This window comes from Chiloscyllium plagiosum, chromosome 30, assembly GCF_004010195.1.
Source record: "Chiloscyllium plagiosum isolate BGI_BamShark_2017 chromosome 30, ASM401019v2, whole genome shotgun sequence".
NCBI lineage: Eukaryota > Metazoa > Chordata > Chondrichthyes > Orectolobiformes > Hemiscylliidae > Chiloscyllium > Chiloscyllium plagiosum.
Genome location: NC_057739.1, coordinates 20,849,893 through 20,865,237, shown reverse-complemented (window position 1 = coordinate 20,865,237; position 15,345 = coordinate 20,849,893). Strand labels below are relative to the sequence as shown.

Sequence of the window (15,345 nt, the reverse complement as noted above, 5' to 3'; positions counted from 1 at the left end):
TCAATACTCGGACCGATAAAGGAAAGCATACCAAACGCCTTCTTCACTATCCTATCTACCTGTGACTCCACTTTCAAGGAGCTATGAACCTGCACTCCAAGGTCTCTTTGTTCAGCAACACTCTCTAGGACCTTAGTATTAAGTGTATAAGTCCTGCTAAGATTTGCTTTCCCAAAATGCAGTACCTCGCATTTATCTGAATTAAACTCCATCTGCCACTTCTCAGCCCATTGGCCCATCTGGTCAAGATCCTGTTGTAATCTGAGGTAACCCCCTTTGCTGTCCACTACACCTCCAATTTTGGTGTCATCTGCAAACTTCCTTACTGTACCTTTTATGCTCGTATCCAAATCATTTACATAAATGACAAAAAGTAGAGGACCCAGCACTGATCCTTGTGGCACTTCACTGGTCACAGGCCTTCAATCTGAAAAACAACCCTCCACCATCACCCTCTGTCTTCTACCTTGGAGCCAGTTCTGTATCCAAATGGCTAGTTTTCCCTGTATTCCATGAGATCTAACCTTGCTAATCAGTCTCACATGGGGAACCTTGTCGAACGCCTAACTGAAGTCCATTTAGATCAGATCTACTGCTCTGCCCTCATCAATCCTCTTTGTTACTTCTTCAAAAAAACTCAATCAAGTTTGTGAGACATGATTTCTCACACAGAAAGCAATGTTGACTATCCCTAATCAGTCCTTGCCTTTCCAAATACATATACATCCTGTCCCTCAGGATTCCCTCCAACAACTTGCCCACCACCGAGGTCAGGCTCACCGGTCTATAGTTCCCTGGCATGTCTTTACCGCCCTTCTTTATCAGTGGTACCACGTTTGCCAACCTCCAGTTTTCTGGCACCTCACCTATGACTATCAATGACAAAAATATCTCAGCAAGAGGCCCAACAATCACTTCTCTGGCTTCCCACAGAGTTCTCGGGTACACCTGATCAGGTCCTGGGGATTTATCCAACTTTAAACGTTTCAAGACATCCAGCACTTGCTCCTCCATAATCTCAGAGCTACACCACCTCCCTTACCTTCCTCTCTGTCCTTCCGAATCATCTGATACCTCTGGATATTTAACTCCCAGTCGTGACCATCCTGTAACTATGCATCTGTAATGGCTACTTAACCATATCCATTCGCAATAATCTGTGCTGTTAATATTCATAACAAGGTGGATGCATTATGAGCATTAAGGTAAAGTAAATGATTAATCATCTTATCTTTCTGTCAGATAAAACAGCAACATAGCTAGGTAAAGATAGATTGTAAACTCAAATGATCAGACTTGTATAAGCTTATATATTATTTCTCTATATGCAGCAATTTATAAAATTTGGTTTGGTTGTACTTCTAAGACATTAATATAGAGACTGTAAACTATAAAGTCATAATTTTATAGAAAATATCATTAACCATCATGTTGCGTTATATGGTGATCATCTGAAAGCTTTGATTTGATTCTAGCTTTACATTGACCTCCTGTTAGTGCTATTGATTATGTGCGATATTTTGCTTTGAATTTCCAAGAATTCCTTAACATAGTCAGTTAATAGTAACTTCCCTATCAGGATGCAAAACAGTGTTCATGGTGGAGAATGGTACTAAACCCTTTCAAATATATAAAATTCATGGCCAAAATGACAGCATATTGTTAAAAAATGCACACTCTTGGGAAGCTGGAACACGGATATGTATACCCATCCTTGAATCGATAAAATGCACCTTGCTAGGCCGCATATATTCATTTTAAAACTGCAATGTGTCTTTCAAAACCATTCAAACATTTTCCTCTAATTTTACATGCTACTTCAAGGCTAGGCCAAGACAGACAGCATTTTTAAAAGGTCAAAACCATTACTTCACTCGTTCTATTCACTCCTGTCTAAATTTCTTTGGCAATGGAGATAAATCATCCCATTACATATTCTAAACATACATGTGGAGATACATGCTCTACACAGGAGTAGGGTTCCACTCACAATAGTTGGAATAATTACTGCACAATAACTGCAGAACACCAGGTAACATGGTACACAGAAATGGTCTTCCATCTTTGATGCAGCATGAAAATCTATTGAACACAAAACAGCATCCTCTCTTCCTGGCGGTTTAGAGCCAAAATTGATTGTAAGGCCAATCTTCAAACAGATTGCCTGTTGACATGTTCCTTTATGATCAAATCAGTTTTACTTTTGCCAGAATTGTCTGTAATTTAATCTCCAGGGAGACAAAGGAGATGCAAAACGTAAAACCAGTCCACATGACAGGGCTCATCCAGACATGAATTTAATGTTTTTTTATAAAACGTAAGTGATCAGAGTACCAGAATGGAGTTACCCAGCAGTTAGACTCAGATTTGAACAATTTAGGTAAACACGTCTCAACTGACAGTGTCTGAGACTTATACAGTTGTTTCAATGAGTAGGGGAATTGTTCAATTAGGATTGAAACTTCTCAGGCCATTTCCCTGCAGTACATTGAGACTTCAGCAGGGTCTATTTCACCTCCATGGTTACATGGTCTCTGACGATCCAAAGATCCGAAGATTTAGGCCATTAATTTAAAACAGATTTAAAATTAGATTGAGAATCCTGAGTGTACAAATGTGCAGCATATTTGGGCAAAATTCAGTTATCTGATATTTCATTGGGCCAGTACTGACACCCAAAGATTGGCGAGCAAACAATACTTAGGAAATCAAAAAGGAAGAACATTGAAGAGAAAATAGAATCTATACACCCTGAAATATTCTCCTAGAATACAGAATTCTGGTAGAACATTTGACTGATTATGCTTGTTCAACATGCAAGGAGTCAGTCAACGTGACTATAGTTTGTTAGTATCCCAACACTCTTTGTGAGACTTTGATCAGATTAGTCTGAACAGAATAAAATTTGCTTTTGCTAATATCCTGCTGACACTGGTTGCTTTATCACACACCTAAGTTGAGGCAGCTGCATTTGAATAACACCAATGAATCTGTCCACGGCATTTTACACTAAGGTAAAACAAATGGAAAAGAGAAAGGGAGAAGGTTTAATCGGATAGCTCCTACAAAGAGTTGCTATAGTGCACACTGGGCTGTATGACCTTCTGTGATGTATGATTGAGGCCCAAAACCTACACAACACATTGCTGTCCCTAGCCAAGTTACCCATTCTCATTTTGCAATAATGTTGTTATTCATTAATTTTATAAATTGTCTGTAATATTGATTTAAAAGGCACAAGTCAGAATCTGATGGAATACTCTCCTTGTGCCTGGATGAGTGCAGCTCCAATAACAGTCAAGAAACTTAACACCATCCAGGACAAAGCAGCCTGCTTAATTGGCCCCACATCCACAAAAATCCACTCCCTCCACCACAGACGCTCAGCAGCAACAGTGAATACCATCGACAAGATGCACTACAGAAATTCACCAAGGCCCCTGAGACAGCACCTTCCAAACTTGTGACTGCTTCCATCTAGAAGGACAAGAGCAGCAGATACGCAGGAATGCCATCACCAGCACGTTCCCCTCCAAGATATTCACCATTCTGACTTCTGGAAATCCATCACCATTTCTTCGTGTCACTAGCTCAAATTCCTGGAGCTCTCTCCCTAATGGCATTATAGGTATTATTACAACACATTGATTGCAGCCATTCAAGATGGTAGCGCACCATCACTGGCTTGAGGGCAAGTAGGGATGGAAAATAAATGCTGGCCTTGCCAACAATGAATGAATTTTTAAAAACCCAATAAAGTCATAAAACTGAGTTTAATACCTTTTAAGGGCCACACATCATATCAGAAAATAAAGCAGAAACCTTGATTTCACTCTTCAACGATAATAAACCATTCACTGAGTATTATTCATACAACATCTAATCACACTGATACTTTCATGTAATAAATCCACAAAATATTTAGTTTAAATGCAAATTATGTAATTCCATGTTCAATTTTAGTGATATTCGTAGATGCTCTTGCGGCTCAGTACAGTGTGCTGTATAAACTGACAAAGACATGGAGCAGGAGTCTGAGCAACCTGGTGAAGCATGGGAGAAGGAGGGAGCTGACGAGTCACCAAAAGCCTGATGTAAACTCCACTGTATGTGATCAGCAACTGCCGTGCGATTTCCTACAAGGTAAGGGAAAAAAATAAAAGGAGTTAATAATGAAGTCACCGTCCCTTAGCCATCTCAACGTTTAAGCCCAGGTAACTCAGGCCTGTGTGAGGTAATATGCCTTGCTCACTTATTTGAAGTACAAACATTTGGATCATCTTGGGCTTTCTACAGGATTGCTCTTTCCTTGCTGGATCAAAGCAAAACCAGAACAGCTTATCTATTTCAGCGAGTAGCTGCTGTCAAAGCAAAAAGTAACAGAAACGCCACTTTAACCATTCTATGCATTCCTTAGAGGCCAATTCCATAGCATTGACCTGCATCATGTACATCTATGATCTCTGCTGACAACTTAACGCGGCAGAAATAACTTGAAGGACAATGAAAGGGGCTTATAGATCCAGACTACAAAGGTACCCTTTGTTCTATTCTGTATACTAATGTAAATGCTTTACTTGCTTTCTACATCTTTCCAGAATACAAGGCAAATTTCAAACTGACTTCAGCTAGTGCGGTGTTAGGGGCAGCGGGGGTTTTTTTCCTGGAGCTGAAATTTTCACAGTTGTCTACCAGCATGAAAGTAAATTTACCTCCCACATTATGACATAAAGCACAACATTAAGTGTGAAATCTTGAATATGTTAACAGAATTTAAATGTCAGCCCGGAATCGCTGCAGGCCGTGAATATATTGGAGAGTCACAAGCGTTTCCAAGCATCCAGACTTCCTTATGAAAATGTTATTTATTATGTATGCGTTTTGCACATTGTGTTTGTAATAGAACTCCACTTAGCTTAGTCTCCACAAACAAAAGTATGATGTAGACATTTTGTATGAGGAAAATTCATTAAAAAGTGCCTTGATATAGTTGTTTAAAAGATTGATCTAATTAGACAAATTACCTTAAATTGTAAACGTGCAGTTTCTGCAGTACCAATTTACAACAACGTCAAACCTCTCATTTACATGACCACATTGGTAATGTAAATGACAAGTTAAACTTCTTGCTTTCTAGCTTTCTGAAATGCAAGTAATTTTTGCAATTTTTTTTAAGTCTAAAATGTTGTGTATCCTAATATGTGAATGACCCCACATCCTATGCTACTATGATTAATGTACAAATCAGGGGTCAAAGGAATGGGGACATTGGCTTACACTGTAGGACTTCAACATGTAGGAGCTAATGTAGGCCATTCAGCCCATTAAGTATGCTCCATCTATCAATTAGATTGTAACTGATCTAATGACCTTCAGCTCCACATTCCTGTCTTATTTCCAAAACCCTTGACTCCCCTACTGATTAAACATTTATCTTAGCCTTGAATATACTTAACAATCCCACCCTCACAGCTTTCTGTGGTAAACAATTCCACAGGTTGACTATCCTCCAGAAATTCCTCTTCATCTCTGCTTTAAATGAGTAACCCCTTACTGAGATTACACCCTCTGGTCCTAGACTCTTGCACAAGAAAAAAAAAAGCCTCTCCACATCTACCCTGTCAAGTACACTAAGAATCTTATATATTTCACAAACATCTCCTCTCATTCTTCTAAACTCCACTAGTGCAAGCCCAAACTACTCATCCTTTCCTCATAAGAAAGTTCCTCCATTTCCAAGATCAACATAGTGAACCTTTTCTGACTTTAGATAGAGAAAACTTTTCATAAAATTCTAGATGTGATTGGACTAGTGCCTTATGTAGTTTTAACAAGACTTCGCCATTTTTAAATTTCATTCCCTGCGTTTTAAAGTCCAACTGTCCATTTGCCTTCCCTATTACCTCCTGAACATGTATGCTTTTTGTGAGACCTCTGTGCTACAGCTTTCTGCAGTCTTTCCCATGTAACTAATATTCAGTTCTTATATTCTTCTGAAAGTGCATAACCTCACATTTTTCCACATTATTTTTCATCTGGCAAGGTTTTTCCCACACACTTATACTGTGTATTCCCACTGTGAACTCCATGTCATACTAGCCTTTTTACCGATTTTGTGTCATCAACACATGTTGCAATAGTACATTCACTTTCACCAGTTGTCTAAAAAAGTATTCCCAGCAATGATCCCTGTGGCATCCCACTCCTCACAAATGGCATTGTGAAAATGCTCTCCTGATTACAATTCTCTATTTTCTATTAGTTAGCCAATAGTTACCATTTTGATACCAAGTATGGAAAGCAATCTCTCATCATTTACCCTCTGCAAAATTTTCAGGGTTTTAAAACACACTCACCCTGCCACCTGGTCCTTGTTGTTTCAGGTAAAAAGTACCAATTTTTCTGGCAGTTGCTTGTAAACATCAATTCTCATTTTTGGCATTGTTCTAAAGTCAACCATGGCTTTAATAGCCTCTCTATAACAATAAGTCCACAAGTTCTTAGAAAATTCCAGCCATGAATTAACCAATGCCCTGCACAAGTTCAAAAACATTTCTTGCCTATGTATTCAACATTTGTTTTTTTTTTTAATTTATTCCAAATCCCATTTGCCCAGTGATCTGGAAAGGAACTCAAATCAGTGTGAAGTATCAGTAAAGGCAGCACACAGCAGGTTGCAACATAATTTGAAGTATCCATCCAATTGCCTTGACACATTCCACATGAAAGATAGGAATGGTCTTGCACTCATTGACACTTTTGTGGTGAGTTTCTTGCAAACCCTTTCAGTTCTGCTGTCACTGAATTAATAAGCAGTGGACTGAAGGCAATAGTTACACACTATTCTGAACATTGTGACATACCAGTTCAACTACAAATATCACATGTTAATGCTAAGAGACTTCAGGGTTCAGATTTAAAACTTCAAGAGAAGGCAAAATGCTGAGAACAAACCCTTCCAAACCACCAGGACCACAAAATTCAAAGGAAGAAACAAGTAACGTAAAATTTAAATATAGTAGAAAAGGAATTGCTAAGCCTTTGTGAGGCCTGGAGATTGTATGTGAATCATTGTCAGAGTTTGGATCAACTTACATTCATATTGTACACCCAATACAGAAAAGCAATTCAAGGAACAGTGCAACCATACAGATAATCATACAACACTGAAGGAGGCCATGCATCCCATAATGCCTTTGTCCACTCTTTGCTGTCCAATTAATCCCACTTCCCACCACCTCATTTCCCATCGTCCTATGATAGTTCCCTTTCAATTATTGAGCCAACTCCCTTTTAACAGCTACTACTGAATCTGATTTCATCACCCTTTCAGGCAATGAATTCCAGATATCCAAAAATTCCTTAGCACAGGGAAAATATCAAACAGAAACTAAACTGAATTTTAAAAATCCATCATTTCAATGTCACTTTCATTTGAAGATAATACATTTTAATGTTACCTCGGAGGTACCTTTAGTGATAAAATTGGTCACTTCACTGAAGGTAGACTTAGATTTGTGGACCTTGCTACTGTTGGACAAAAGGGGTTGTTCCTCAGATATGACAATCACCTTACTCTGGAATTCCTCGTGCAGAGTCACAGGGAGGCCCTTTATCATGTACAGATGGTTCAAGTGCTTTCGTAACTCTGACTGTAAATCAGGAATACATTTAGGCATTAGACAGTTTGTGCAGTACAATGCACAAAGCTTGCTACAACTTGAAGTAATTATTTGCATATCAAGAACATGGTATTGGAACAAATCAGTAATGCATGACATTTTAAAGCAGCAGACCTGATAGGAATGAAATGTCGCTGAGAACAATGTTATTTAGTTATCTGCCATCATTACTCAGTACTGCAAACTAGCATTGCCAGCAGATGACAAGTTAAACAAGGAATGGAACACATCGATACACTAAAGGATCTACCATATCTAAACAAATTTTCAGACCTGTTTTTCATATAAAATTTAATTATGGAACTCAATGAATCAAAGATATCTTCACAACATAATTTTGCAATTAGCTAATACTTTGTACAGCAAAATGTTCCAAGGTGTTTAAAAATACTTTCCAATGAATTCTGACACTAAGTTACATAGGAGGTATTAGGTTAGACAACCAAAATATTAATCAAGGAAGATTGGTTTTCAGGAGAAAAGAAGAGAGGTTAGAAAATGGAGAGATTTAAGGAGGAAATTGCAAAGTGTAACACCTCGGAAGCTGAAAGCATAACCTCCAATTGTAGAGCAATTAATATCAGGTATCAGACTAGAATTAGAGGAATGTAGAAATCTTGGATGGTTGCAGTATTGCAAGAGATAATAGACGTGGGGAAGGGAAGGGCAGGGCAATCAGGGGTTTGAAATGAAGGACATTGCCAGAGTGGAAGTCCATATAAATCAGCAATCACAGAAATGATCAGTGAACAAAAGTTGGTGAGAATTAGAGATTTGTGTGAGCTCAAGTCTGAGTCAAGTTGAAGATAAGAGGCTGGTCAGGAGTGTATTAGAATAATCAAGTCAAGGGTAACAAAGGCATGGATAACAGTATCAATACACAGGTATTCTAGACAGAGGGAGAGTAGGATAATGTGAAGGGCAGCAAAATAGACATGGTCTTGGTCTCGATGGCAGGGGAGCTGTTGGGGGCAGAAATGGCAAGTGGCATAACACTACTTGATACCAGATCCCACAATGACTTCCCCAGATTCTCCTGCACAATGTTCCTCAGAACAGCACATGTTGTACCTCCATTCGTTCCTCTCTCTGGGCACCGGTTCATGTCTCCATGTGAACATCCAGAAGTGATTTGCTACTCGCACCATACGCACACAACCAGCCTCCATGAATGCAGCCTCTCTCTCCTCATTGCACAGGACACTATCGACACTCACACCTCTCTACTTTCTCTCTTTGCAGGAGGACAGCATGTATCTTAGCCAGAGGGGCTTACACAGACAGAGGAGCAGGTAGCGTGGGATATTGCATTAGCCAGTGACAAGGTCTGCCCAGCTGTTCTAATGGGAAGTGGACCTGGCTCCAGGCAGCTGATGTTATCAGCAATGAGAGTCTGAATACACGTCAAGAGAGCTGTTCTTCTGCCTGCTGACCTAGAGTAATGGGTCTCACCACCGACGAGCTGAATCGGTGTCCATTCCCTGCCCTGTGAAGGGGCAAGTGTGTGAGGATAAATCGGAAGGTGCTGCTCACAGTGGTGTGGCTTCTGATCTTGCCTCTGATCAGAGGTACAGGGGGAAATTACAAAAGTTTCTCCAATACTCGTTGTGAAAGCTGGCAACAAGGGATTGCAGCTGAAGGTGAATGAGGAGCCAGACAACGAAATGCCTTTCAAAAATTGGTAATCACCTGTCAAGCAGTTAAATGCACTGAGAGAAGTAGTCACTCAATGGCCATGGCTGCTGCTCTTCAGTTTCACTGATTCAAGCCTTCTCAGTCTGTCTGTTTCACCAAAGATGCTTTGCACCCATCTCAGTGACACCTGTCAGAAACAGCTCTCTGACTTGGAAATGCAATAGTACAGGTTAAAAGTTTTTAATCTGAATTTTCAAATTACCTTAATAACTAATCAGCTCATTTAAGTGGGTTCCTGCTCACCACCAATCCCCAACACAGAAACCCAGAAGAGGGCCCAATGATGCCGGAGTCAGGACACAATGCAGGTTTCGGATGGTTTAACTCCGTATGCATGCAATCCTGCCTCCCCATGCCATGTGCAATCCCTTATTGCTCAGCTTCATACAGGAGACATGGGCACACTGGACAAAATGATGCAGCTGAATGAATTTGGGCAAATTGCAACTGCTTCTTAAAGAGCCACCTTTCAGAATGAAGTAGTCATATTTTATCTTCAAATGTACTAAGGAAGTTTAATGTTATATTCACAATTAATTTGTAGCTACTTTAGGTAGAAGTTTCAAGTCTTGAATTCAAAACTGTGTACATTGTAGGAACAGTAGCATTATAGCAAATGGTCAGAACAGTATATCATGTGGCACTAATCCAATCATAATGCTCAGTTTGCGCCTGCTCAGACCACCTGGCTCCAAACTTCATTAAAGCCTTGGTCCCAACATGAACTAATTGGTTCAAACTTGAATGAAGTAAGTGAATGCCTATGGTGAGGTGAGGTGAGAATGATTGCTTTTGATACTAAGGCAATCTGAGCTGATCAGAGGCGTGGGGTGGGGGTGAGGTTTGGGGGTGGGGGTGTGGGGTGGTGAGGCGGGGGGCGCAGAGTTGGAGCAAGTAACTCACATCCTGACTCCCCAAAGCCTGCCTCACCATTTAAAAGGCACAAGACAGGGGTTTGCTTCTTTATTCATGTGATGACAACATCGCTGGCTAGGCCAACATTTATTGCCCATCCCTATTTGCCCAGAGGGCAGTTAAGAGTCAATCACATTTTTGGATTCACATGTAGGCAAGACCAGGTAAGGATGGTAGTTTCCTTCCCTAAAGAGCATTAGTGAACCAGATTGTTTTCCAGACAATCGACAATGGATTTGTGGTCATCATTTGGCTTTTAATTCCTGTTGAATTTCTTACTGAATTCAAATTCCACCATCTGCTGTGGTGGGATTCGAACCTGGGTCCCCAGAAGATTATCTAGTTCTCTGAATTTAACAGTCCAGCAATAATATCTATAAGCCATCACCACCCCCTTATTGAGAGAAAGGTGCCCAGATGAGTACAACTCCAACAACACACAAGCAGTTTGGCACCACCCAGGACGAAGCAGCCCGCTTGACTTGCGCCAGACTACAGACATTCAGTCCTTCCACTTCCAATATTCAGTAGCAGCAGTATATACCATTGAGAGGTAGCATTGCTGAAAAACTACCATAGCTTCTTAGATAGAGTCATAGAGATGTACAGCACAGAAACAGACCCTTCGGTCCAGTTCGTCCATGTTGACCAGATGTTACAAACCAATCTAGTCCCTGGCCCATATCCCTCCTAAGCCTTCCTATTCATATATCCATCCATATGCCTCTTAAATGTTGCAATTATACTAGCCTCCACCACTTCTTCTGGCAGCCCTTTCCAGACACACCATGCACTGCATGAAAACGGTGCCCATTAGGTCTCTTTTATATCTTTCTCCTCTCATCCTAAACCTATGCCCTCTAGTTCTAGACTCCCCTACACCAGGGAAAAGACTTTGTGTATTTATCCTATCCATGCCCCTCATGATTTTATAAACCTCTACAAGGTCACCTCTCAACGTCTGACGCTCCAGAGAAAACAGCCCCAGCCTATTCGACCTCTCCCTATAGCTCAAATCCTCCAACCCTGGTAACATCTTTGTAAATCTTTTCTGAACCATTTCAAGTTTCACAACATTTTTCCAAAAGTGGCCTAACCAATTTCCTGTACAGCCGCAACATGACCTCCCAACTCTTGTACTGAATACTCTGACCAATAAAGGAAAACATACCAAATGCCTTCTTCACTATGCTATCTACCTGCAACTCTACTTTCAAGGAGCTATGAACCTGCAGTCCAAGGTCTCCTTGTTCAGTAACACTCCCCAGGACCTTACCATTAAGTCATAGAGTCAGAGAGTCAAAGAGATGTACAGCACAGAAACAAACTTTCAGTCCAACTCATCCATCCCAACCAGATATCCCAACCTAATCTACTCCCACCTGCCAGCACCTGGCCCATATCCCTCCAAACCCTTTCTATTCATATACCCATCTAAATGCCTTTAAAATGTTGCAATCGTACTAGCCTCCACCACATCCTCTGGCAGCTCATTCCATACACGTACCACCCTCTGAATGAAAAGGTTGCCTCTTAGGTCTCTTTTATATCTTTCCCCTCTCACTCTAAACCTATGCCCTCAAGTTCTGGACTCCCCCACCCCAGGGAGAAGACTTTGTCTCTTTATCCTATCCATGCCCCTCATGATTTTATAAACCTCTATAAGGTCACTTCTCAACCTCTGACGCTCCAGAGAAAACAGCCCTAGCCTATTCAGCCTCTCCCTCTAGCTCAAATCCTCCAACCCTGGCAACATCCTTGTAAATCTTTTCTGAACCCTTTCAAGTTTCACAACATCTTTCCACTAGCAAGGAGACCAGAATTGTACACAATACTCCAAAAGTGGCCTAACCAATGTCCTGTACAGCCGCAACATGACCTCCCAACTCCTGTACTCAATGCTCTGACCAATAAAAGAAAGCATACCAAATGCCTTCTTCACTATCCTATCTACCTGCGACTCCATTTTCAGGTAACTATGAACCTGCACTCCAAAGTCTCTCTGTTCAGCAACACTTCCAAGGACCTTATCATTAAGTGTATAAGTCCTGCTAAAATTTGCTTTCTCAAAATGCAGCACCTCGCATTTATCTGGATTAAACTCCATCTGCCACCTCTCAGCCCATTGGCCCATCTGATCAAGATCCTGTTGTAATCTAAGGTAACCTTCTTCACTGTCCACTACACCTCCAATTTTGGTGTTATCTGCAAACTTACTCACTATACCTCTAATGCTCACATCCAAATCATTTACATAAATGATGAAAAGTAGTGGACCTAGCACCAATCCTTGTGGCACTCCACTTGTCACAGGCCTCCAATCTGAAAAACACCCTGCCTCCACCACCACCTCCTGACTTCTATCTTTGAGCCAGTTCTGTATCATGGCTAGTTCTCCTTGTATTTCATGAGATCTAACCTTGCTAACCAGTCTCCCATGGGGAACCTTGTTGAACACCTTACTGAAGTCCATATAGATCACATCTACCGCTCTGCCCTCATCAATCCTCTTTGTTACTTCAAAAACCTCTATCAAGTTTGTGAGACATGATTTCCCATGCACAAAGCCACGCTGACTATCCCTAATTAGTCCTTGCTTTTCCAAATATATGTACAGCCTGTCCCTCAGAATTCCTTCCAACAGCCTGCCCACCACCTATGTCAGACTCACTGGTCTATAGTTTCCTGGCTTGTCCATACCACCTTTCTTAAATAGTGGCACCACGTGAGCCAACCTCCAGTTTTCCAGCACCTCACCTGTGACTATCAATGATAAATACCTCAGCAAGAGGCCCAGCAATCACTTCCCTAGCTACCTATAGAGTTCTAGAGTCCTGGGGATTTATCCACTTGTATGCGTTTCAAGATATCCAGCTCCTCTTCCTCCTTAATATGGCCATTTTCAAGATGTCACCATCTATTTCCATACATTTTATATCTTTCAAGTCCTTTTCCATAGTAAACACTGATGCAAAATACTTGTTTAGTATCTCCCCCATCTACTGCGGCTCCACACAAAGACGTCTTTGTTGATCTTCTATTCTCTCCCTAGTTACCTTTTTGTCCTTAATGTATTTGTAAAAACATTTCTGAACACATAACTACTATTATCTAGTAGGACAAGAGTAGCAGTTACATGGAAACCACCTGTAAATTCCCCTTCAAGCCATTCACTAATCTATTTTGGAAATATGTCACCACTCCTTCAATGTTCCTGGCTCAAAATCTTGGATCTCCAGTCCTAACTGCATTGTGGGTGCACCTATACCAAATAAATCGTAGCAGTTCGAGGTGGCAGGTCACCACTCCCTTCTCTAGGGCAACTAGGGATGCGCAATAAAGACTAGTCCAGCTATCAACACCCATACCCCATGAGTGAATAGGAAAAGAAGTTCACCGTCCATAAGATGTAATAAAATTAATATCAATGGGAATCAGGCAGAAAAGTCTCCACTGGATGGAGTCATACCAAACATAAAGGAAGAGAATTATGGTGTTATAAATCATTTGTTTCAGGACCAAAATGTCACTGCAAGGGCTCCAAAGGGTGTAAGCCTCAGTTCCAGCAGCTTCAGCTCCTTTATTCACTGATGATTGCAGTGTTTGTGATTCCTCAATACTGAAGCTGTCTATGTCTCTATGGAGTGCAAGATCAGACAACAGTCAGACCAATAAGTGATAAGTAACTAACTGTTGCCCGAAGAGTAGCTCAGAAGCCTGGCACTTTCTGGTGAATTTAAAATTGATGCCTGAAGGAGTTTTCTTCTGTGAGTAATATCTCTTTAATCTGCATCTACCTCTGATGGTGCTAGATGCTAGTATGGGGTGGGAATCTGTTCCTCAACACTGAGTACTCCAAATCACGATTTAAAATTCACTTCAAAAGCCAAACTTGCATTTATTACCTGGAAGAAGATATCCACCTTCCTTTGCTCAAGTAGGGTTGTCAATGCTTCCTTGCATTTCTCAAGGTTAAAATATACGAACAACAGCTGATAGGAATTGTTAAGGTCTCAGCTGACAAGTCTACAATGTAATTCGTAGTCCCTCATGAGACTTTGCAATGCACTAATAGAAAATTACAAAGAAAATGAAATACGGTAATTAACATTTAATTTATAAGGCAGTGCTTTAATTATTTCCATTTAAAATTGCATGTTTCATAAAAGAAGCAAGAAAAAAGTTGCCTTGATTTGCCAGGAGAAGAATGGTACGCAATGTTTGTTACCCAAAGCAATCCATCTTTGAGATGAGGAAATTTAAAACAATGCCAATTTAATGGAGTTAGAAAAGCCCAGTTGAGACCAATTCAAAATTGAACTTCAGAGCTCATTAGTATCAAAGGGGTAAGATACAACACCAAGCTATTGGTTGCCTGTTGGGCTTTTAAGGATCTAATCCACCAGAGATTTTTCAAGAACCCAGTTGACAGCAATTTGTAAGATTTTTCTCTAGGTGGGAGGAGGCAATAAAAATATATGTGGGTACCCTCCAAATGTCACTTTCAGCACCAAGATTCAGCCACAAAAGACCTTCCCTTCTCTAACCCTGCCTGTTGCATAAGGGCTAAGAATCTGAGGAGTGCATTAAGGTCAGCCCAGTGTGATTGTAAGGCCATATGGACTTAAACAGGGGAACAGCTTCAGACCTTGAAGTAGTAAGACTGAACATCAAGGTTCTCCCTCATACTCTTAGAAGCAATATCAATCATAACAATGTATCTAGTTGCGATCATGCAAAAAAATACATTTAATACATCAAGTAAGGAAAAGGAATTATTTACTGGGGCCACTATTAATAGGATTCAGACAGGAAAGCTGCAAAAAAAGGTGAGAATCATCCATTTTATTCAAAGGTGGGAATCTTCCATTTTAATTCCCAAGTGCAGAAAAAACAGCTGATAGAGCTGTACATAGTAGCACCAGCATTGCAATACTGCAAAATTAAAAGCCTTTAAATAAATTATAATAAATAATCACAGCAGGAAAACATGTCAGCATAACCAATATTGCCAGGAAGATTTCAATGGGCCAAATAAAATTCAGACTTAGCC

General features: G+C 40.5%; 1 protein-coding gene across 4 annotated transcripts in view; it reads right to left on the bottom strand.

The window, feature by feature from the left end:
- Nucleotides 1-3,754: 3,754 nt before the first annotated feature.
- The window catches only part of LOC122564788 (transmembrane protein 268-like), a 32,021-nt gene continuing 20,430 nt past the window's right edge, over nt 3,755-15,345 (bottom strand). For 2 of the 4 annotated variants that reach the window (XM_043720022.1, XM_043720021.1), the window contains 3 exons: nt 14,198-14,284; nt 7,472-7,652; nt 3,755-4,136 (listed from right to left, as the gene is read on the bottom strand). In XM_043720022.1, the coding sequence (XP_043575957.1) occupies nt 3,922-4,136; nt 7,472-7,652; nt 14,198-14,284 (483 nt within the window). In that variant the 3' untranslated portion in view covers nt 3,755-3,921. Of the gene's footprint in view, nt 4,137-7,460; nt 7,653-14,197; nt 14,285-15,345 lie in introns of all 4 variants that reach the window. The other 2 variants (XM_043720023.1, XM_043720024.1) reach the window with 2 other exon arrangements.